This window comes from Plecotus auritus (genome assembly GCF_963455305.1).
Source record: "Plecotus auritus genome assembly, chromosome: 11".
Lineage (NCBI taxonomy): Eukaryota > Metazoa > Chordata > Mammalia > Chiroptera > Vespertilionidae > Plecotus > Plecotus auritus.
The window spans coordinates 46,979,478-47,002,717 of NC_137777.1; the positions used below are offsets into that span (position 1 = coordinate 46,979,478).

The 23,240-nt window shown below is 44.7% G+C and overlaps 1 protein-coding gene across 1 annotated transcript in view; it reads left to right on the forward strand.

Annotated features, from left to right (window-relative positions):
• Positions 1 to 23,020, forward strand: part of FER1L6 (fer-1 like family member 6) — a gene marked incomplete at both ends in the record, with an annotated part of 100,696 nt that extends 77,676 nt beyond the window's left edge. Inside the window, 10 exons of the mRNA XM_080646770.1 lie at positions 3,309 to 3,436; positions 6,956 to 7,126; positions 9,536 to 9,696; positions 11,806 to 11,948; positions 13,038 to 13,126; positions 13,561 to 13,659; positions 15,669 to 15,910; positions 17,241 to 17,404; positions 21,404 to 21,504; positions 22,837 to 23,020. Coding sequence (XP_080502896.1) covers positions 3,309 to 3,436; positions 6,956 to 7,126; positions 9,536 to 9,696; positions 11,806 to 11,948; positions 13,038 to 13,126; positions 13,561 to 13,659; positions 15,669 to 15,910; positions 17,241 to 17,404; positions 21,404 to 21,504; positions 22,837 to 23,020 — 1,482 coding nt within the window. The remainder of the gene's footprint in view (positions 1 to 3,308; positions 3,437 to 6,955; positions 7,127 to 9,535; positions 9,697 to 11,805; positions 11,949 to 13,037; positions 13,127 to 13,560; positions 13,660 to 15,668; positions 15,911 to 17,240; positions 17,405 to 21,403; positions 21,505 to 22,836) is intronic.
• Positions 23,021 to 23,240: the final 220 nt, after the last annotated feature.

A 23,240-nucleotide genomic window follows, 5' to 3' on the forward strand; every position in this document is an offset into this window, starting at 1 on the left:
AATCAAATAGGCTGGAAACAGGAAGCTCCCAGACAAGACTGTTAGAAAGACAAACAGGGCAGCTGCCACTGTGAAGTCCTCCCTGCACCCCCTTACTAAGCCTCTGCACTGTGGCAGTCAGAAATGTCATGTTGAATGTATTTCTGAGAAAAACCTTCTCTGCCCTACTTTTTGAATATGCAAGCACTAAGCTTTAATTGTGAAACTTTGGGGCCTGATTGCCAGGAAGCTCAGGGCCAAGTCTGATTCTCAATCCAAGCAGTTGTCTGTGGTTCATGTATCTGTTTTCATCTCCTGAACTTGGAATTGATTTTCATAATCTTATTTGATTGCGGTAGTCTTATTTTATTAACTCTCTGCCAACATTGCCTGCATCCTTTATTAAAAACATAAAGGAAGCATAAAACAAAAATGAATTCTTCTTTGTGCTAAGGGAGAACTAAGTTTCCCCTTTCCATCGTGCCACTCACATGTTTCCTTCATCATCACCACGACCACCACATGCCAGGCGTGTTCTAATCACTAGGGATTTGGGGATGAGAAACACTTGTAAAAAATCATTGGCAATGCTGGGTAGTCTATTCTAAACACACACCCACGGGATAGTTTAGACCAGTGGTCGGCAAACTGCGAGCCACATGCGGCTCTTTGGCCCCTTGAGTGTGGCTCTTCCACAAAATACCACGTGCGGGCACGCATGTACAGTGCGATTGAAACTTCGTGGCCCATGTGCAGAAGTTGGTTTTTGGCTCTCAAAAGAAATTTCAATCGTTGTACTGTTGATATTTGGCTCTGTTGACTAATGAGCTTGCCGACCACTAGTTTAGACTAACCTTTTCTAAATTTTATTATGGAGGTCACTCATGTCTTGGGAGAGATAATTTCTTGGAAATGGACTGTAGGTACAAATAAATTTGAGAAATGGTGCATATAATATTTTTTCCCTTCACCAGCCGCTGAGGTCCACAAGGCTCATTAGCACATTCAAGGCTCTGAGAATTCCAGAAGCAAAGAAATCTATTTAACTGTCGAATCTTTAACAGCATCCTCTAAACTTATTGCCCCACACTTTTTTTCCTCTCTACAGAAAACCCTGCAGAACTACGGTTCTCTGGGTCAAATTTTGGGCAACCCAGAAATAGAGGGTACGAGCAGAACAAGGAAGGAGAAAGATTTTGGACCACAGAGATGGGGGAAGGACCATTATGTATTGATTCATTCAGCAAACATCTACAGCCCACTTTTATGTGTCCAGTACCCTTTAGAGTAAGGCCAGGAATGCATATCAGCTTCCTGCTCAGGAAACAGTGTGGAGGAGGGAGGGCTTAGGCTGGAACTTGAGGACAAGCAGGACTTGGCTAAGTGAAGAGCAGGGGTGGCGGCCCTGGGTTGCAGGATGTAGGGTAAATTCACTGCAATTATGGACTAATTCCATGGAAATTAGTAATAGTGATTGTGTGGTTTGCTCTCTCACACTAAGATTTTATCAATTAACTACATAAGTTAATTAGAAATCCTTTCATTTGCCCGACCAGCGTGGCTCAGTGGTTGAGCGTCGACCTATGAGCCAGGAGGTCACAGTTTGACTCCCAATCAGGGCACATGCCCGGGTTGCAGGCTCGATCCCCAGTGGGAGGTGTGCAGGAGGCAGCCGATCAATGGTTCTCTGTCATCTCTCTCTCCTTTTTTCTCCCTCTCTGAAATCAATAAAAAAATATTTTAAAAAAATCATTTCATTTAATAAAACACCAACAAAGTAAAAATAATACTACTTAGAAGTTGCATAAAAAAAGAAAAATCTCCCCCCTCTGCAATTTCACCCCCAGAAATAACTTCCTCTCACATGCATATACAAATAAATCCATATCTATTTCCAAACTCGTCTACAGCTCCTCCCCAGCATTTATTTAACAGAATCCTGCTTGATACATTACATATTGATCTCCTATTTTCTTTTCTTAGCTAGTAATACAACTTGGACATTTTCCCAGATCAGTATATACAGGTCTTCTCATTCTTCTTAGTAGCCACCTAGCATTTTTCTGAATTAATGTTAGCATCCATTTATTCATCCATGCAACAAATATGAAGAAGACTGTATTCGAGGTCCTGGAGATAATATAATGAACAAGACAGACAGTAGCCTTGCTCTCTTGGAGATTACATACTAGCTGGAGGTGGTGGGGGATTGAGAATGTATTAAATAGAAACGAAGAGTCAGGAAACTAAGATGAAAGTCAGAGATAACTGCTACGTGGATGATTAAAATTGGGCGATGTGATGAAGGGACCATTTTGGATTAAGTTTCCCCTTAAGTAATTGATATGTAGATTGTCTACAAATGTGGCTCTTAAGCATGCTCTCAAGAACGTCCTTGAAAAAATAGCTCTGTGTGCTCATGCCATCCCATAGGTAGGATAGAGTCCTGACTACAGATTGTTTCTCACTCAGCTATCATCTCTACAGAGTTTATCCATCTTTTCAGCATCATTCCTCACTGGCCCCCTACCCCCACTTTCTCTTAGAAAATGTTTGCTGCCCTAGGTGGGTGGCTCAGTTGGTTGGAGCGTCATCCTGTACACCAAAAGGTTGCGGGTTCGATTCCCAGTCAGGGCACATACCTAGATTATTGGTTTGATCTCTAGTCAGGGCGCATATGGGAGGCAACCGATTGATTGATGTTTATTTTCTTACATTGATGTATGTTTCTCTCTCTCTCTCTCTCTCTCTCTCTCTCTCTCTCTCTCTCTGAAAATCAATAAAAACATATCCTTAGGTGAGGATTTAAAAAAAAAAAAGTGTTTGCTTGTGATGGTTTATTGCCTAGCTTCTCTGGAGTCAGACTCACTCTGAGAAACAGATCATTAATCAGCCAGTGCTAAATGCAAGATTGATGGGGTCATGGACTCAGAGCCCACTCCTTCTGGGCTCTGATTTGACAGATCTCAGACTGCTCAACCAGAACCAGAACTCAAATGCATGCCTCTGCCTCCTGGCCCAGCAAATTCCTCATGACTCTGTGCCAAGTACTGCTTCCCCTGGGGAGACAACTCCAGAGAACGTTGAACTTTGGCAAAGCTGATAGCTCTTAACAGCAACGTGGGGAGGCTAATGCAGTGTTCTTAGTCTTGGCTGCACACTAGAGTCACCTGGGGAGCTTCTAAAAAGCCCAAAGCCCAGGGCCAACTAAATCAGAACACCTGGGGATGGGAGTCGGGCATCTGTGTGTTTTAAACTGCCCGGGGATCCCAGTGAGCAGCCAGTGGTGGGAACCACTGGACCAAGGGGATGTCCTTTCTCGCCCCCAGGCATTTAATCTTAGCCCAGCCGATCCAGACGGCAAATCGGATCCCTACATTGTGGTCAAGCTCGGCAAAACGGAAATCAAGGACCGAGACAAATACATCCCTAAGCAGCTGAACCCAGTGTTTGGAAGGTCAGTGGCCATCTGGGTGGGGCCGTTCCTGCTGTGCATCTGTGGGGGGGCTGCTGCGTACACGTGTGTGTCTGAGTACATGGTGGCAGGAGGTTAGATGTTAACTTCTGCTTTGTGGAGAAAGGCCACATTCTTTGGTCCCTTCAGGTGTATGGTGGTACATGGTGATCCTCACGCCTACGGTTCTCCAATAATGATTTTCTTGATCTTCATCTCTCCTAGATTTTGCAAACATGACAACCAAGGCTCAGGTTTAGAAACTCATTCACGTTCACCCAGCTCATGAGTGAAGGAGAAGGGGCCACACCTTCGGTCTAGTCTCCTGCCAAAGGGATTTGCCCATCATATCATTTTGCAGCTCATTTGAGGTGACCCCCAAAGTAAAAAGGTTGAACTGTGTCCCCCACTGTGCTTTGTTTTCCTGCAAAGTGTGTTAAGAAGCATTGCATGTGTGCATGTGGGGTGAACCAGGCTTTCCCCCGTTCACAGAAACCCTACCACCCCCAGTTGTCTGCTAACGGGTGTGCTGCACATTCGTGTTCCCTGCTTGAGCTGGTGCCCCTGATTGCTGTTAACTTTGGAGTCAAGCAGATGCAGGTTTCATTCTGCCACAAACAGGCTGTGTAACTTTATGCGGGTGCCTTAACCTCTCTGATCCTGGTTTTCCTCATCTGTAAAGCAACAGTGACTTGACTCTCAGGCGTCTTCAGGAGATTAAATGTATAGAATCTGACTGTAGTCTATGCTGGCCTGTAAGAGAACTCAAAACACATACCCTTCCTCTCTCTCTCTCAATAATCATTTTAGCAACGGATATATGTTAAGTGTATTTAATTTCCTTGTTTCCTGAGTAACAGGAGTGTGGGGTGAAATCTCCACCAGCCTTATTTAAATTCACTTCCACATCTGCGATCTCTTCAGACACTCTGACATTTGATGAGCACCAAACCCTTATACTTTCCTGCTCCCGAGGAAATGAAATAAATGATTGTGCCTGTTTATGAGATGATTACAACAATGCCAGGGAAACCCACCCTCGCTTCCCCGATCCAGAGATGACCTTTATCATCATCTGCCGTTTATGTAACTGGCACTTCATTTTGCCAAGTGCTTTGCAGCTACTTTTTATTAGCTACTCTCACCACAGTGCCCTGAATTAGACTGGGTGTAATACACCCACTGACGGCTGTGGTAAACAGGAGAAGGGGGTGATGCAATATTCTCTCCCGCCTGGGCATTGCAGACTCTTCCAGAAGCCTCCACGTGTGGATGCTTTGTTGGAAGGGTATTTAATGGTGACTCAGCGACAAAAGTTGCTGGCTCATTCCAGCAGGGAGAGCGGCGGGCTCCTGGGCCCGACCTGGGTGGGGTCCGGGGACTCCCTCTTTGGGACCTCACCACTGAATGAGGGTGCCACAGGCTCCAGCCCTGATCCCTGGCACCTTGCCTGCTTTTCCTTATGGCCTCTGACACGGATTGACATGTTTATGTGTTTATTGGTTGTCGCTTATCTCCCCACTGGAATGTAAGCTCCACTGAGCAGGGACTCAGTCTCTAGCCTGTTCAATGCCACGTCCCCAGCACCCAGGACAGGGCATGGCACAGCGCACATGCCCAGTGAGTACTTGTAGAATGAATAAATGAGTGAATGAATGATGTCCGAATGAATGAACAGATGGGTGGACAAACCTCCAGTCAGTTTCCGGTGGGATTTAATAGGGCCTGTCACTCTGCATCTGCCTGAGGTGGCATCTGTCTGCAGACTTTGGTGGCTCCTTGTTTTCTTAGTAACCACAGTGCCTGGCACATAGTGGATGTGTAATAAATGTCCAGTGAACAAAGGAATGAGCAAGAGAATATATAACTGAACAAAGAAACAGTGGAACATCGTTGCTCTGAAGCTCAGAGGTACTGAATGTTTCAAAGTCTCAGTTTTTACCCAGTTCCCAGTGCATTTCTCCAACCACCATTGGACCTGGAGAAGGTGAGACAGCCGCAGTGAAGATTCAGGAGAAGTTAACCTGTGAGCACACGGCTCAGGGAGATGGAACAGAGGCATTGGGTCGGCATGGTTGCCAGGGGCAGTCAGCACTTAAGTCCTTTCCTGGTGGCAACTAGGCGCAGACATGGGCAGCTGGAGGCTTCCTGGGAGATGCCTCTAGAATCCATTGCTGTTTGGATTCCAAATCTTGGAGCCCCAGGGAGGCAGTACTATGTCTTTAGGAGGAAGATGCTAATTTCTTCCCCACACAGCCTGCTCCAGCTGCCTTAGTCAGTTACAGTCCCAGAGGCTGTGGAGCTGGCTGCTTTTTTCTCTGGGGGAGGGTTAATTGGCTCAGGCTGTGCTGTGATTGCAGTTCCTGCCACACCAGAGAGTGAGAGTCAGGGCCATGTGGATCTGAGCACGCAGACAGCAGCCCAGACAGGCCCTTGGGCACGTGGGAAATAATGGGCCCTCATTCCCCCTTCCTCCCACCTCCTCTCTGTCCCTTGCTCCCAGGCCACCCCACCTTCCCCCGAGAACAGTAGAGAAACATTGGTGTGTCCTGATTTGGTTTTCAGAAAGACATTCCCCTAAAATTCAGGGTTTAATTCTTAGCTTCTCTAATGCTCAGTCGCATGGATAATGCATTGTCCCAGGAAGTCCAACAGCAGGATGTCCCTTTAACCCCTTGCACTGATGTGGCATCCAGGAAAGAACCAGAACTAGGAGTCAGAAAACTGGCACTTCTATGAGTTGGGCCTGTCTTACGCTCCTGGCCAAGTCACTCGTGTTCTCTTCATTGTAATGTCCTCTGCTATAAAGTGAAGGGATTGGATATGGTGACCCCTGAGGTCCCTGGCGGCTCAAGGAAACACTGCTGTCTACTCTCTGCAGGGGCATGCAGGCTCCAACAGTGTGGAGAAGAAGAAGGCGGGTCTCAAACCTTGTAGAGACGGCATTCCAGCCCTGCCATCCTAGTCTTTAGGGTCTGTCCATCTTGTAGAGGGCTCGCATTTCAAATAAGCGCAACTGTACTTCCCGATGAAGCAAAAGTGGGCGGGAATGGGAATGGCAATCTATTGGGCGCCAGTTCAATGCCTGGAAGTAAAAATGTGCACTTTGTAAAAACAACGTTTAACCACCACGCTGTCTTATAAAGAAGACATTTATCCCCAGTTACACATAAGGAGCCTAAGAGGGATGAAGAAACTTTCCCATGTTTTACAATCAGGAAGGTACTAACTCGAAACCAAGGCTGGAAATCAGTTTGAGACCCAAACCCAAGGTTTTTCCTCTCCGTCTAGCTGCCCCCCTAGTTAAAGACGGAAACTGATGGCCCATGAATGAGGAGATTATTGGCTACTGAAAAGTGACAACAGAATTGGAAATTGTTTGTGTCTTAGTGAAAAATCAAACCAGATAAATCTCTCCTGAGAGTTTAGTGTGTTCATGCGGACTTTCAGGCTAGCTAAATGCGAAGCTGGGAAATGTCCCGTCACAAATGTTGACTCCCATAACCTCTGCTTGGACCGCAGGTCATTTGAGATCCAGGCCACGTTCCCAAAGGAGTCCCTGCTCTCCGTCCTGATCTACGACCATGACATGATCGGGACAGATGACCTCATTGGCGAGACCAGGATCGACCTGGAGAACCGCTTTTACAGCAAACACCGAGCCATCTGCGGCTTGCAGAGCCAGTACGAGATGTAAGTTCTTGCCCCGCAGAGACACTGCTGGTCTCCCCAGGTCCCAAGGCTGCAGGCTCAGATTGCCTGCTCCAGGAAGGCCAGCCATGGCTCAGCTTCAAATGGGCTCCCCATCAGCAGGGCTGGATTGAGGAAAATGCTCGCTGCCCTAGAGGGGGGATTGGGTTGGGGAGGCAACGGTGGGAAGGTCCTTCAAGAGCCAGGAGCTGAATTGCATGTGTTCACTCAACCAGCTGGGCCTGGTGGGCAGAGTTCCATGAAGGGGAGTGATGCCAGAAGAAGAATGATTATTATAACACAAATGCCAATATCCCAGTTAATTATAGCCAACACCTATGACATACCAAGCACTTTCCATAGAGTATTTCAGTCAATTCTCTCAAAACCCAGTGAGCTGTTATCCCCAACTTAAAAATGGAGCAAGTGTGGGCCCAGCTCTCACTCTTTACAAAGATTTTGAATTCTGCTTAATTTGAAAGTATAGACTATCATCTTTAATTTTTTTTAGTGTAGCTGATATCTTAAAGAAAATATTAGAATCTTACAATTACAAATTTCAGCTAGGAAAATATAAAAATGTTCATTAGATTTTCATGGTATACTTTTACAAATATTTTTATGAATATAAAATAATATGTATTTATAGTAGAAATTTTAGGAAATACAGAAAGTACAAAATAATGCTCAAATTATTCCATCCAGAGATAACTTATGTAAACAAGTTTTATGTATTTCCTTTTAGTATTTTTTTCTATTCTATTTGCCCCCAAAGTTAGATTTATACTCTCTGTACAACTTTGTAAACTACTTGTCTCACTAAGCCTTATAAGCATTCTATAATATCATTTAACATCCTTCAACGTAATTATTTTACTAACTCTATGGTGTATGACCAGTTTGCCTTTGTGAACTTTAGGACATTTATATTTTTCTTTTTTATTTAATTAGAAATATTGCTGCTATAAGCATACAAAAGCCATTGCACACCCCTCTGACAATTAGCTAGGTATTCATCTGTAGATATAGATTATTTCATTGAAATTAGTATAGACGACCAAATGGCTCTGTAGGAGGGCTGTCCCCATTTAGATGAACATGAACGGAGTCTGTGTGCTTGTTCCCTTCATGGCATGATTTCAGGCATGTGTCTATGGCTGGGCTCCTTTCCTCTGAGCCTAGGAAGCCCGTTCAGTGTTGGGACTCCAGTGACTGAATAAGCCTCCGAGGTATTCTCATCACTCTCACGTACAGGAGAGGGTGCCATTCAGAACATGATTAGCTGTACTAACTCCGAAGTCGGGGCAGGAAGCCACAGGCCAGCGTGATGCATCCTCTGTTCAGAAGAATTTCCAGACAGTGGAAGTACCTAGCAGCAAAATAATTTAGTCAGCGAGCTTATAACCTTTGTTCACTGAAAAGGTTTTAGAATAAGACAAGAGCACCTGTGTCTGGGGAGGCCTGTGTGTGGCTCTGGCCTTGGGTGGTCACTCCAAGGCCCTCATATCTCTGGCATGATGTAGGACAATGGCTTTATAGCCATGTTTTGATTGATTTAAATGCTTAGACAAGTTAAGTTCTGATGAATCCTGGGTCCCAATGTGCAGAGAAATCCAAGCTCATCTTGGTCATGGCTCTTAGAGAGCAGTTCATTTGCCACTTAATAACCTTTAAACAAACAGCTCTTTTTAAGGGATGAAAGGGTTGGAAAGATTTAGAAACTCAGCACCAGGAAAATCACTGATTAGAGAAACAACACGCATAGACTTTCTGCCTATGTCATGAGTCTACAGTATGATTTGGGGGTGGAGGGAGCAGAGGGGAGGAAAGAAGCAGAGAAACTGAAAGAATGAGCTAGGCTTTTCTCTAAGAATAAATAGCAGCCAAATGGCTATTCTGTTAGAAGCAGAGCAAAAGCAGCCTGCAAAGCAATCCGTGGAGACAGCAGGTTGGTGATTGCCAAAGGGGGAGGGAGGAGGAACTGCTTAATGGGCACAGGGTTCTTTTGGGGTGATGGAAGTTTCTGGAACTAGATAGAGATAGTAGTTGCATAACATTGTGAGCGTTCTAAATGCCACTGATTTTGGTCAACTTTAAAGTGGTTAATTTTATGTTATGTGAATCTCGCTTCAAAATTTTAAGGTACATTTCTTTAAAAAAAATAAATAACTTACAAAAGATTTTTATGACAAGCTATTCAGCAGTCCTGCTTTTCATACAAGCATCATATGCAGAGGTTTGGACCAGAAAAGAGAGAAAAGATAACAAAAACCGCTAGCCCAAGTGTATAGAATGGCAAGTCAAATCTGAAGGAAACCACACAGATCTGAGGGGCCCTTTGAATAGGGATGGAGTGTGACCTTCCAGGGGAAGCCAGGCCTCCCCCTTCTGTGTCCTCCCTCCACTTTGCAGAGAAGGGTACAACGCCTGGAGAGACACGTCCAAGCCCACGGAAATCCTCGCCAAGCTCTGCAAGGACAACAAGCTGGACGGGCCCTACTTCCATCCCGGGAAAATCCAGATTGGAAGCCAGGTCTTTTCTGGAAAAACAGTCTTCACTGAAGAGGACTCGGGTAACTTGCCCAGTGCAGCCCCCTGACTTGGCTGTTTTGAAAAGCCTGCTTCTGGTGGTGTTGGTGGCTGGGGACAGTGGTCATCTATTGTAAAAGTGATGCATGCTCGTGGGAGAAAATGTGGAAAAGTACAGAGGATAATGCAAATCACTTATAATCCCCAAATCAGAGAAAAGCATGTTGCATGCTGGTATATTTCCTTACAGTTTGCGTGCATGTGTGTGTGCGTGCTATATATCACATTTTTATAGAATTATAAATGTGTCATGTAGTTAGTTTTGCATCCTGTCTTTTCTGTTTCAAATAGATTATGACAATTCTCCCTTGTGCTTTGAAATGATCACTGATAATATTCATTTTTATGGTTTTGCCATTTATTTACATTGTGTCCACTTTCTGCAGTGACAATTAATGCTACCATGCACTTCCTTATACATGCTTTGGCACATTTCTGACGTTTCTAGAGATCAGATAAGTAGAATTGTTGTGGCAGAAGGTACCTTAAAAAGAATGTTATATACAATAAATTATTGGACACAACCAAAATTACCCCCATAAATAATATGCCAACAACACTCTAATTTCAACACTAAGAGGGAGATTTTCCATAGGAACATCATGGCACCTACAGGAAGATCCCAGGGAGGTTTCATAAACTTAGGATGAGAAGAAAAGTCATCTTTACTTTAATGATCAGAACAATCTTGTACTGTCACCCTTGTCTGTTTGGTGCATCTTCGAATGCGAAGAGCCCAGTTAAGGACATGCCACAGGATGTTTGGACACTGTTGTGTTGACCCCACCAACTGATGTCAAGATTTCTTTCTACCATGTTGTTTTGACCCCGGAAACTTCTTGAAGGTTCTTAAATGCAGAATTAAATAACATTTAGATAGTGTGTTTATGACATATTGATTAATTTATGTTGACGAATATTCTCTTTCACACTATGCTTTATTTAGTTTCTTGGTCAGTATCCTGTATTTCATGATTAAACAATTTTTTGCCCTCCAAAAATATCAAATTATGTTCAAGATCAGTTCTTGATGGATTAAACTTCATGACAAAGATTTAGTCCATTGATTGCTTGTTTGTCCCTATCAACTTGTACTGATTATAATTACTACTATTGGGAGATTTATTTTGCGCCCCCCCCCCCCCTTATGGAAAAAAAAAGCTCAATTTCCTATGTCAACTTTAGCCATTCCAATCTTTGTCAAGAAGTTTTAATCCTTTCAACAATTGTCGCCGTATAGTGTTTGCAAATAATGTTTCTGCCAGTAGTTATCATGAGTTACCTTCTTTGGTAAATGATGCATCAAAGAACCTTTTCTCTGAGCTGGAGTTGGTAGGAGGGGAATCCCAAGCAATAACAAGAAAACACAGAGAACATCCATGAACATATGTTGTGCCCATTTCACCACCTTGTTTTGGGTCTTGCTGATCCCCAGGCCCTCTCACACTATGGTGTTAACAAGCAGTTTTGTATCTCCAAGAAACATATCCTCTCCAGAAACTTGAAGCCCAGCTAGTGATTTGCAGACTCCGCAGAAATCTGATTCAAGGAGACCTATATTCCAAGACCCCTGACTGCTCTCTGGGTCTTCTTATCAACCCATCTCATGTCTCATTCTCTGAACTTCCAATATCTTCCCCTTCCTACCTCACTACCCTCACCTCTTTCCATTCTCTCTTTGTTCTTTTTCTCTTTTGCTGGCTTTTCTTGTGTCTCAATATATTTAAAGGAACCTTTAAGTGTGTTTAAAATGCATCTGACAGCCCTAACCAGTTTGGCTCAGTGGATAGAGTGTTGGCCTGCGGACTGAAGGGTCCCAGGTTTGATTCCGGTCAAGGGCATGTACCTTGGTTGTGGGCACATCCCCAGTAGGGAGTGTGCAAGAGGCAGCTGATCAATGATTCTCTCATTGATGTTTCTAACTCTCTATCCCTCTCCCTTCCTCTCTGTAAAAATCAATAAAATATATTTTTAAAATAAAATAAATTAAAATTTCTTAAAAATAAATAAATAAAATGCATCTGCCAGCCCATCGCTGTCCCCTTATAGGAACACACAGCTGACCAGTCTCTGTTTTTCTTTCTTCCACGCAGATGAGACGGTGGAGTCTTACGAGCACTTGGCCCTCAAAGTTTTACACTCTTGGAATGATATCCCAGAGGTTGGGTGTAGGCTGGTTCCTGAGCACATAGAAACCCGTCCGCTGTACCACAAGGATAAGCCAGGAATGGAGCAGGTAGTGACCAAGACAGATTTGGTCCCGATACAAGTGTTCATCCCCAAGGAATGTGACTTTTCCCCTAAAAGTTAATCTTGTGTGCCCTAGAATAATGGTTTTCAAAGAGGGACAATTGTGACACACACACTGCCCTGCCCTAGGACATTTAGCAATGTCTGGAAATATTTTTGGTTCCCTCAAGTGAGTGGAGGTGCTACTGACATATAGGGGGCAGAGAACAGGATCCTACTAAACATCCTACACTGCAGAAGACAGCTTCTCACAACAAAGAACCAATCATTCAGCCCAAAATGTTGGTAATGTCAAGGTCGAGAAACTGCCCTAGAGTCAATGTTGGATTCAGTGCTTTTTCCTTTTTATGAATGAGCTGCCAAACTCTTTTGGAAGAATTCTGACATTTGAGAAACTTTAAAACCCATTGGATATGTTCAAGCTCTTGCCAACAAATCTATCAGTAAGCACACAGCCCACTAGTTTTCTCAGAGAAGCTATAGATGATGGCTTACCTTGAAGAACTGGTAAGAAGAAACTGGATGGAAAAAAATAACTAGAAATCCAGGTTAGGGCTTAGAAGGGAAGAGAAGATAAATGTTATTAAGAGCCATCTATGTACTAGGTCCCTTACGTAAATGATCTCACATAATTGAGATGATCATAGAATTGTTTATCCAAACTGTGGCCATTTTGAGAGTGGAAGAGGTCACTATTATGTGAGCCAACTGGTGCTCAGTGTATGAGCATTGACCCATGAACTAGAAGATCAGGGTTCAATTCCCAGTCAGGGCATGTGCCTGGGTTGTAGGCTCGATCCCCAGTGGGTAGCATGCAGGAGGCAGCCAATCAATGATTCTTTCTTATCATTGATGTTTCTATCTTTCTCTCCCTTTCCTTTCCTCTCTGAAGTTAATAAAAAATTTTTAATAATGTCAGTTCTATCTTTGGCAACAAATATTCTAAACATGTATAAAGTGACTAAGCTGTATTTAATATCCATTTCTTGTAAAGAGATTTGTTAAAACTGTGAATGATCAATTGCTCATGTGGTACACCCCCCAAAGCTAAAGGAGGTCTTCTTTTCTTAATAAGGGCCGCTTGCAGATGTGGGTGGACATGTTTCCCAAAGATATGCCTCAGCCTGGACCTCCTGTTGACATTTCACCAAGGAAACCCAAAGGGTAAGTCAACTGCAGGTCTCTTCGGGGAGAGACCATGGTAGCAGACTGATCCTGACATTTGAGTTGGTGTCTCATGTGTTACATTCATCAGTTGGCACCTGATAATTATACTTCACTTTCTACCCGGCCAATTACAGCAGGGGCAGGGTGTACAGATTGGAGTGGGGATCCCTGTTCTATGGTAGGGGCTATTACTGAGTTTCACCATTCTGAAAAAATGTTGGTTAATGGAAGGAGGATCTTCTCAGAGAAATTCATGTCCTTGGTGATTCCAGCTGGGACACTTGGTTTTGATAGAGCCAAGACCTTAAGTGTTGATATTTTTGAACTTGGTAAAGTTGAGGAAACTTACAGACTCAAAGCAATAACAGAATCCCATAGACACCCACTAGTTTTCATAGTTTTCAACCTAATGCTGCCTTCCCTTATTCCAGATATGAATTGAGAGTAACCATCTGGAACACTGAAGATGTCATTTTAGAGGATGAGAATATCTTCACAGGACAAAAATCAAGTGATATTTATGTTAAAGGGTAAGGTCATTAACAAACTCCATCCTCCTTATTCTTCCCCTCCTCAGGTCTTTAATTAATCCCTAAGCAAATCTATGCCTCAAGGAAGCTAATCCACCCACATCCCACAAAAGGAGTTCATCTTACTCACCTTGTTAGATAAGGGCACTTGCTTTGTCAAGTATTTGTCTTATTTGGTCACATGAAAATATTTTTGTGAGAAAATCTTACATAAGCATCTCTTTAAGTTAAATATTGTATATTTAGGCTTTTCTGTTAACATTCAAAATACATTTACATCTGAAGGAAGTAGGGAGATGTGCTATTGGTGGAAGATTAAGTGATAAGATTGTAAGCCTAATACAAATGGTAAAACTTAAAACTTCCTGTTCTCTAGTTCTACTGATAAAAAAGATACCAGCCTAGGACTCAGGGAAGCGAGGATTTTATGTCTCTCTTACACCTTGGCTATGACACAAATGCCTTTGTAGGCTTCCTTTTAGCCTCTAGTCAGGGAGAGAGATAAGAGAGTAAAGAATCAAAAGCAAAAGTGACATAAACATGTATCCCCCAGGAAAAAACTCATCTCAGCCTAATCTGGGTACCTCTTTGTCTTCCCCAACCAGGAAGCCTTCTTCCTCATTGATGCCCCATTTCTACTATGTCCTTAAATCTTGTCCCTTTTACCCCACCCCCCACCCCCATACCCCAGCCGTGTGCCTTTGCTTACTTACAGTGACTGATGAATGCTCGAGTTTACTAGAGCTATTCAGTATAAATTTAAAATTACAGTAATACATATAGAAAACTTCTCTGTGAGATTAAACTTTAACTCATACAGACTTAATTTTAATTACACAAACATGTCTACATAAGTAAAAACAGGTAAACTAATTTGTCAATTTTTTTAACATATGCATTTGAAAAACCCATTTTATTATACAACGGACTTTCAGGTTTAACATACAACCCCTCGCCTGAATCAGTCTGTTATTTTGAGGTTTTACTGTATAGATAATATGGGGTACATATACTAGAGGCCCAGTGCACTGATTCATGCACCCGTGGGGTCCCTTGGCCTGGCCTGTGGGGATTGGGCCTAAACCCACTCTCTGACATGCCCTGAGGGGTCCCGAATTGTGAGAGGGCTCAGGTCAGGCCAAGGGACCCCACAGGTGCATGATCAGGGCCAGGGAGGGATGCGGGAGGGAGGGACTGTGGGAGGGATCCAGGGTGTGTCTGGCCCGTCTAGCCCAGTCCTGATCAGCCAGACCCCAGCAGCAAGCTAGCCTACCAGTTGGAGCGTCTGCCCCTTGGTGGTCTGTGCACGTCATAGCGACTGGTCGAACGGTCGGACACTTAGCATATTAGGCTTTTATTATATAGGATAATTCCTCAGAACAACCCTATGAACTAGATGCTGTCACTGCTTCCATTTTCCAGATGAAAACCAAGGCACAGAGAGGTTAGATAACTTGTCTATGGCTGCACAGTTAGTAAGTGCTAGAGCCAGGATTGGAGCCCAGGTGGGTGCAAGCAGCCCTGGTACCCTCCAGGCCACACTGGTGCAGGCCTGCTGGGTTTTTGAGACCCACAACCAGAGAGAAGGTGGCCAGGTACAGCCCTGCAATTACAGTTCTAAATTAGGCCAGGTTTAGAGTCTTTGATGTAGTAGGTAATCTTGTTGTAACACCAGGTGCAGAGGTGGCACCCCTGACAAAGAGGGCTCCCAGGATAAAAGGAAACTGATTCTGCTTTCACATGTCCTGCATTTTCCTTCTTCATTGCATGGGACTTCCAGTCTACCCATGAACAACTGAATGCTTCCCCAACACGGCTTAGAATGAGGGTCTGTCTCTGTTTCAGGCCCTTTAACCTCTTTTCGAATCAATGGAAGCTTCCATCTAAATCTTAACGATATCATAATCTTAAAACTGTGATCTCTGACCACATTGAAACTAGTGAAATCACTCTCGATTATACTGGTGCCTGAAGAATGTGTGTTTAATTCTTTTTCTACCTTTATTCAGGTGGATAAAGGGTTTGGAAGATGACAAGCAGGAGACAGACGTGCATTACAACTCCCTGACTGGCGAGGGGAACTTCAACTGGCGCTTCCTGTTTCCGTTTCAGTATCTCCCAGCTGAGAAGCAAATGGTCATCACCAAGAGGGAGAACATCTTTTCCTTGGAGAAGATGGAGTGTAAGACGCCAGCTGTGTTGGTGCTCCAGGTTTGGGATTTTGAAAGGCTGTCCTCAGATGACTTTCTGGGTGAGTCAGTAGCTTCATCAGCTCGTATGCATGTTAAGGGTCGTGTCCCGGGCTTGAGGGAGCTTGCTGTGATTTCACTACAAGGGTAATAATTTCAATGCTACTTTTGATAGTAAAAAACTGGAAGCACTCCAAATAGCCATTCATAGGGGATTGGCTGAATAAGTTATGGAGCTTCAATATGGTGGAAGATACATATTCAAACAATTTTTAGTTGATCTTTGCTCTACCATGAAGGAGCTGTTAAATTTTGAGCTAATTTGTGGTTCACGCTGTGTCTCAGTTTGGCTCAGTTGTAAAAATGGGGTAGTAATATTGCATATCTCAGAGCGTGTTGGGAACTGTGTATGTGTTACTATAATTTAAAAACTAAGCATAGTGCCTCATACATAGTAAGCACTCAATAAGTGATAACCCTGCAGCCATTAAACATAGCAAATATTTAATGAGTTGAATAAATGTGCAGGATGAATTGAGTGAAAAAAGAATGTAGGAAAAGTCTCCTTTCTGTGAAATATATGTTTATATAAAACATGTTTCTATGTATATGAAAAAGTGACAGAGACAGTCAAGGAAAAAGATGGCATAAGGATAAGGACTAATCCATAGAGAATGATGCAAATTTTTTCTCTTTTTTTGGTTTTGCTTATGTGCATATTCTAAATATTCACAATGAACAAACATTACTTTTGTACTAGGGAAAGGTTATTAGAGAGGTATATAGTGTTGTCATGACTCTAGTGCACATGATCTTAGTCTGCCTTATATTCATTCATTGAAAATATCTTGTTGAGAGCCCACTAAGGTCTTGGAGAGTAACTACAAAGACAGTAAGACTTAGTCCCTGACCTGGAGGGGTTTAGTGGACTCGAAGAGGGAGGTGTGGTGGGAGGGGGGGTTCGCATAGGCTGATATATGCCAAGGCAGGGGAAGGCTCAGAGACAGGCACGCCCTTCAGACTACAGTCAGGGAGCAGAGATGCCCAGCAGCAATGACACCTGAAACTGAGGCCTGGGAGTTTCATATTGTAGCTCTGCCCTTGTCTCCTACCTGCTACCACATTATTACTGCTGTCAGGGCACCAAATATGTCTTGGCCATGTTTGTATCCCCAGTACCTGCTAGTGATCCAATATGGTGCTGAATGAATGACTAGTGAGGGATGGATGGATGGGTCAGTAGATGAATGGGTGAAGGAAGATGAATGAATGAATGAATGATTGGGTAGATGGAGGCATGATGGATGAATGAATGAATGAATGAATGGGTGAATAAGAGTGGTGATTGATTTTAAAAGGCCTTCCATAACTGCTTTGGGCATCTCTTCACAGGCTCCGTGGAAATGAACCTCAATAGTTTCCCCCGGGCAGCCAAGTCTGCCAAAGCCTGTGATCTCAGCAAGTTTGAAAACACGAGCGAGGAGAACAAGATCTCCATATTCCAGCAAAAGCGTGTGCGGGGCTGGTGGCCTTTTGCTAAAAGCAAAGAACTCACAGTAAGTGACAACTGCAGGAGAAGGGGTTGGGGCAGGGGAGGCAGGGAACATTAAGCCTTATAAATGAGTAATTTTGCAAACTTCAAGTGAAGTGCCTTGCAGTGAGTGACACAGAGCCCTGTAGGGCAAAGGTTGTGATGAGAAGCAAGGATTTTGAACACTATAAATGCATTAAGCCGTCCATATTTCAGCATTCTTGATTTAATAGCTATCTCTGTCAGGGTGGTTTTCTGTCCTTTTGGCTTGAACTTATGCCCCCGGCATTAGGCCCCCCCCAGCCCTGCCAACATTTCTTGAAATTGTGCATCAAGTCCTGACTGATGTAATTTTAAGTAAATACCTCATCCTTTCACCCTCAAACACGAGTCTCCATTTAAAAAGTGACCCATCCTTTGGAAACGTCCTCGGGAGAGTGGCCACAGGGAGGGCCATTGGCCCCATCCCTACACTGCCCCTTGGTGCTACTGTGTGGCTCACGCATAGGAATTCAGACCTTTCACAGATACTGGGAAGAATGTTTCTTCTGCCCTTTCCTACAGCCGCCGCCAGGGAGGAGGGAGGCTTAGTGGTCGGTGAAGTAGAGAACGGGACTGGGCTGCATCTGTGGCCTCCTTTCTCTGCTGCTGACCTCCTCTTGGCGGGGGGCATGTTCTCCCCTCTGCTCTTATGCCCAATGGCAGAAGCCCATCCAGGTCAGATCAGGACCCTTATGCTAGCAGGTCTGGATAGAGAGCTATTTCTCTCTCCCCCCCCTCCTCCCCCTCCCCCCACCCTTCCCCCTCCCCTTCCCCCTCTCCCTCTCCCTCTCTCCCTCTGTCCCCTCCCTCCCCCCTTCCTCTCCCTCCCTCTCCCCCTCTCCCCCTCTCCCTCTCTCCCTCTCTCCCTCTGTCCCTCTCCCTCCCCTTCCTCCTCCCCTTCCCCCTCTCCCTCTCCCTCTGTCCCCTCCCTCCCCCTCTTCCTCTCCCTCCCTCTCCCCCTCTCCCCTCCCCTCTCTCTCCCTCTCTCCCTCTCTCCCTCTGTCCCTCCCCTTCACCCTCTCCCTCCCCCTCCCCCTCTCCTCCCTCCCCCTCCCCTTCCCCCTCTCCCTCTCTCCTCTCTCCCTCTCTCCCTCTGTCCCCCTCCCTCTCCCTCTCTCCCTCTGTCCCCCTCCCCCTCCCTTACCCCCTCCCCCTCCCCCTCTCCCTCCCCCTTTCCCTCCCCCTCTCCCTCCCCCTTTCCCTCCCCCTCCTCCTCTCCTCTAGGGGCCCAGTGGATAGGAGGCAAGGATGCCCTTTGAGCCTGGCTGTGTGAATGGCAGCTGCCTGGTTTTCTTGTGTTTCCTGGAGTTCTCCTCTTCCCTCCATGCCCCATGTACCCCCCTGATGGGTGGAACTGGATGAAGGGAATGAGGCTCATTCTTCTCCATTCTCCTAAGTACTCATTGAGGGTTTGCTACATGGCCACCCCTGGACTCAGTTCTGGCTTCACAGCTTAGCACATAATGACCCTCGATCAATGAATTGATTGATGAATGGATGAATTCAGAAATCAAGTTAGCCTGGCCTCTGCCCTCAACCAGCTGAGAGTCCAGAGAGCGGAACAGCTGTACCAACCGTGCAGTCCTGCACTAAATATTCAAAGTGTTCATCGCACGGAAGGAAGAGAGAGGAGGGAGGGATCTAATTCTCTCTGAGGGAGTTCAGGGGTCACGCAGGGCAGAACAAAGCATAATGAGAAGGTGAAAATCGCCCAGTAGCAAAGGACTCCCAGCACCTGGATCCGGTTTCTAAATGCCAGTTTGTGCTAAAAGAAACCAGGAATCTTTGGAGAAATGGCTGACTGTGGGTCTAGGGCAGATAAAACACAGGATGTGTCTGGGACATCTCCTGGGGACAGATAGGACAGTGTGAACATCCAAAAGAATAACGACTATGCTTTGTGCAGATACCTTTTTCTAAGTTCTTATTTATTTCCTTAATTTAGCTATCTAGAAGTGGAATTCCTAGGTCTAGGGTATGACGATAGAAGATAATGCACACACACTCACACATACATATGTGTATGCATATACCTGTGTAGGTATGTGTCTATGTATGTATGTGTGCAATCCTCTTCCTGGAGGATTTTGCCAGCGTATGTCCCCACCGTGACTGTACGAGAATGCCTCCTCTCGTGCCCACGAGGGCTGTGTGTGAATAAGCAAGCACTATTGCTGCAGAAGGCACGTCTGACCTGAACACAGCCTCTGCTCAGCCTCCCTGGCTTCACTCTCCAGGCCTGGTGAAGTTTGAAGCCATAAATAACGTGCAGAAACGACAAATCTAGTCTTTTCAGGACCTTTCCTTCCATCCATAGGTGTCATTAAGTTAATAGTCTCTCAAAAGGTCCTTCCCTCCCCCCGCCCCCCAGCTCTGATTAAAAATTACATTTGGGGGCTATGATTAGCTTAAGACCTTCACGTGCTGCTTGGTTGCGTGCTGAGACTGAACGCTGTGTGGAGAGAGAGGGGATGAGGAGCAGCCTTGACCAGAATACGTTGGTAAGCACCTGGGCCTGCTGCCCGCATGACACCAAGGCAGTGCTGTGGGGCCGCTCGCAGCACGGGCGGCGGGCCAGGCTTTGCATGGTGCTGACTCGTGACTCCGTGCCCGGGGAAGAATTCACTTTATAATCTCTGCCTCTCTTTTCTTTACATGTTTTATTTTCCTGGGGAGCCTGGTCCCTAGGACATCTCTGGGTGTTTTCTGTATGGGCGGGATATGCTTCCCATTAAATTATGTGTTTCTATCCATGAAATAGTGTCAAAGGTAACAGCTGTCATTTGTTGTTGTTGAGAATATTATAGACATCTCCCATTTTCCCCCTGCACCCAGCTCCCATGCCACCCAGCCCTTCATGCACTGTTGTCTGTGTCCATGGGCTTTGCATATATTCATATAATTGTTTAATGTGGCTGATCTCTTCCCACCCTCCCCTGCCTTCCCTCTGGGATGCTGCAGTCTGTCCCATGCTTCCATGTTTCTGGACCTACAGTCTTTTGTTCCTCAGTTTATTTTGTTCATTAGATTCCACATACAAGTGAGATCATGTGATACTTGTCTCTCTCTGACTGGCTTATTTTGCTTAGAATAATGCTCTCCAGGTCCTCCATGTGGTCTCAAAGGGTAAGCTATCCTTCTTTTTACAGCTGCCTAGTGTTCCACCATGTAAATGTACCACAGCTGATGGGCACTTGGGCTGTTTCCAGATCTTAGCTATTGTAAATAATGCTGCTATGAACATGGGGGTGAATATATTCTTTCTCATTGGTGTTTTGATATTCTTAGAATATATTCCCAGAGATGGGATGGCTGGGTCAAACGGCAGTTCCATTTTTAATTTTTCCTCAGTGGCTGCACCAGGCTGCCTTTCCACCAGTCATAAATGAGTGAATAAACAAGAAAGAAAGACTATTACCTTTTGCAGAGGTCCTGTCTCAGTCCTTAATAATCCGAGACTTACATCACAAGTGTAGAATAAACGGATAATTATGAAACAGTTAGTAGGGACAGTAAAAACAGTGAAGGATGATGGAACAGCCACTCAGCAGATATGAAGACACACCCCCCTATTTCCTCTTGAGAATCATTGACAGAGAAGAAAGACAGCAGCAGATTTCAAAAGGTTCCGCCACTTAAGTAAGCAGCCCCCTTTCTAATTATTGTAAGTTTCTATAATTAATACTTCTTCACAAATTAAGTGATTACAAATTAAACAGCACATGTGACAATATGTGTGTCTATGTACATGTGGGACTCTCTCCTTTCACAAAACTCAGCAGTAACCTCATTTCAGGGCTTTTATTGTCCATCATAGAAATGGCTTCTCCCAGGACCAAAAAAGTAACAGTATTTCTCAAAATAAAGCAGCGGGATAGTCAAAATACCTCCTGGCAATCTCCCACATGCTGACACTTCTCTAGAAGGTTGGGGATGCCCAGCAGGTCTTTGTGACTCGAAACTGAGTTTTGTCTTTGTGCAGGGGAAGGTGGAGGCCGAGTTCCACCTCGTTACCGCGGAGGAGGCAGAGAAAAACCCTGTCGGCAAAGCGCGAAAGGAGCCAGAGCCCCTGGCCAAGCCCAAGTGAGTGGGGTCGTGGGTGGGAGCATCAGAAATGGGACCGGCCCTTTGCCGTCCCCCTCCCAGAGGAGGGGCCGTTTCTCTAGGACCCTCTGGGCAAACTGAGAGGCCAGGAGGCAGCCAGCAGGGCCTCCAATCCACATAGCTTTTTGTTTCTGTTGAAGAATATTCTAAAAACAACACAGAGGCACACGGAGAAGCCTTGTTTCTGTAATACTCCCACAAAAGCTTTTACTCATTTTTTTATGTGAATGTCACATGAGTTTTTTTCTACTCATTCTCTGATCATGCATACAAAATTGTCTTATGTTTCATACAAAATTGTCCTATGTTTCATACAAAATTGTCTTAATGTTTCATGCATGCTTTGCTGAAAAGTTCTGCTTTGTTGCCACAGTTGTCATAATTGGGATTTTTAATGGTTATGGAATATTCCTTAATGGCCATAATTGAATTGGTTACCACTCCATAATTGAATATTTAACTTATATCTACCTTTTTTTCACTATCATAATAGGAAAATGTTTCCCCTTTATGAATTATTACTTTAAAGTAAATTCCCAGAAGTAGAATTACTAGAAGAGTTACTCTATTCAATTTAATCCATGGTTATATATCAGCTAAAAAGTAAATATATACAAATACGAAGTATGTATACAAAATACTCCTTCAAATTATATTTGTGCTATCCCTCCCCAGGCCGCAAGTGTCCCAAGATAAGTGGTCCCTTCTCAGAACCTACCTTTTATATATCATAGTGTTAGAAATTTATTTACAGATTAATTCACAATTATTTATTGCGTTCCTACAGTGTGTACCTACTATGAAGAACACTGAAGAAATATAAGACATAATCTCTGGCTTCCAGGAGCCTTCAATCTGTGTAGGGAGAACACACAGACTCATAAAATAGTTACCATAGTGTAGAAGACAAATATGTTAAGTTCAAAAGGGGCTAAGTCTAGTGAGAAGTGATAGGTAAGGTAGGAATTAGAAATGAGGGGCATCATTATGGGCTGGGGTGATCCGGGTGGGCTTCATGGAAGAGGTGGGGCTTGAGCTGGTCAGGGTTGGTCAGATGGAGGGCACTCAGATCTCTGTCTGGGTTCTAACTAGACACTTGCCCTTCTCTGGACCAAACTATAAATGATGAGGAATCATTACTGCCCCCAAATGCTAGATTGCTTCTGCTTTAAGGCAACACAGTCTTCTTCTCCTATTGTCAGGCTTCTCCTTGTGGAGAAATGGGAGTCTGAAATTCTCCCCGAGGTCTAGAGAATCCTACATGTGGACAGCATGGCCCCCTTCCCTAATTTTCTCTCGCTTCTCTCTCAGCCGTCCAGACACCTCCTTCTCCTGGTTTGTGAGCCCCTTCAAGTGCCTGTACCACCTCATCTGGAAGAATTACAAGAAGTACATCATCATCGCTTTCATTCTGATCATCCTCATCATCTTCCTGGTCCTCTTCATCTACACCTTGCCAGGAGCTATCAGCCGAAAGATTGTTGTGGGCTCGTAGAGGATCATGGAGGACCCGGACCCTCCCTTTCTACAAATCCTCTCCTCTTCCTCACCTGTAAATAGAGAAGAAGGGTGCTCTGTGCACACACTGTGCTGGGTGCTAATGGGATGGACCCAAAGGGCCTAAGAACCAGTCACTACGTCCAGGGACAGATCAGCTCTTCTTGGAGGAGACGGGAAAGGGGCAGTCCCTCCTCACCCCAACCCCTGCCACCACC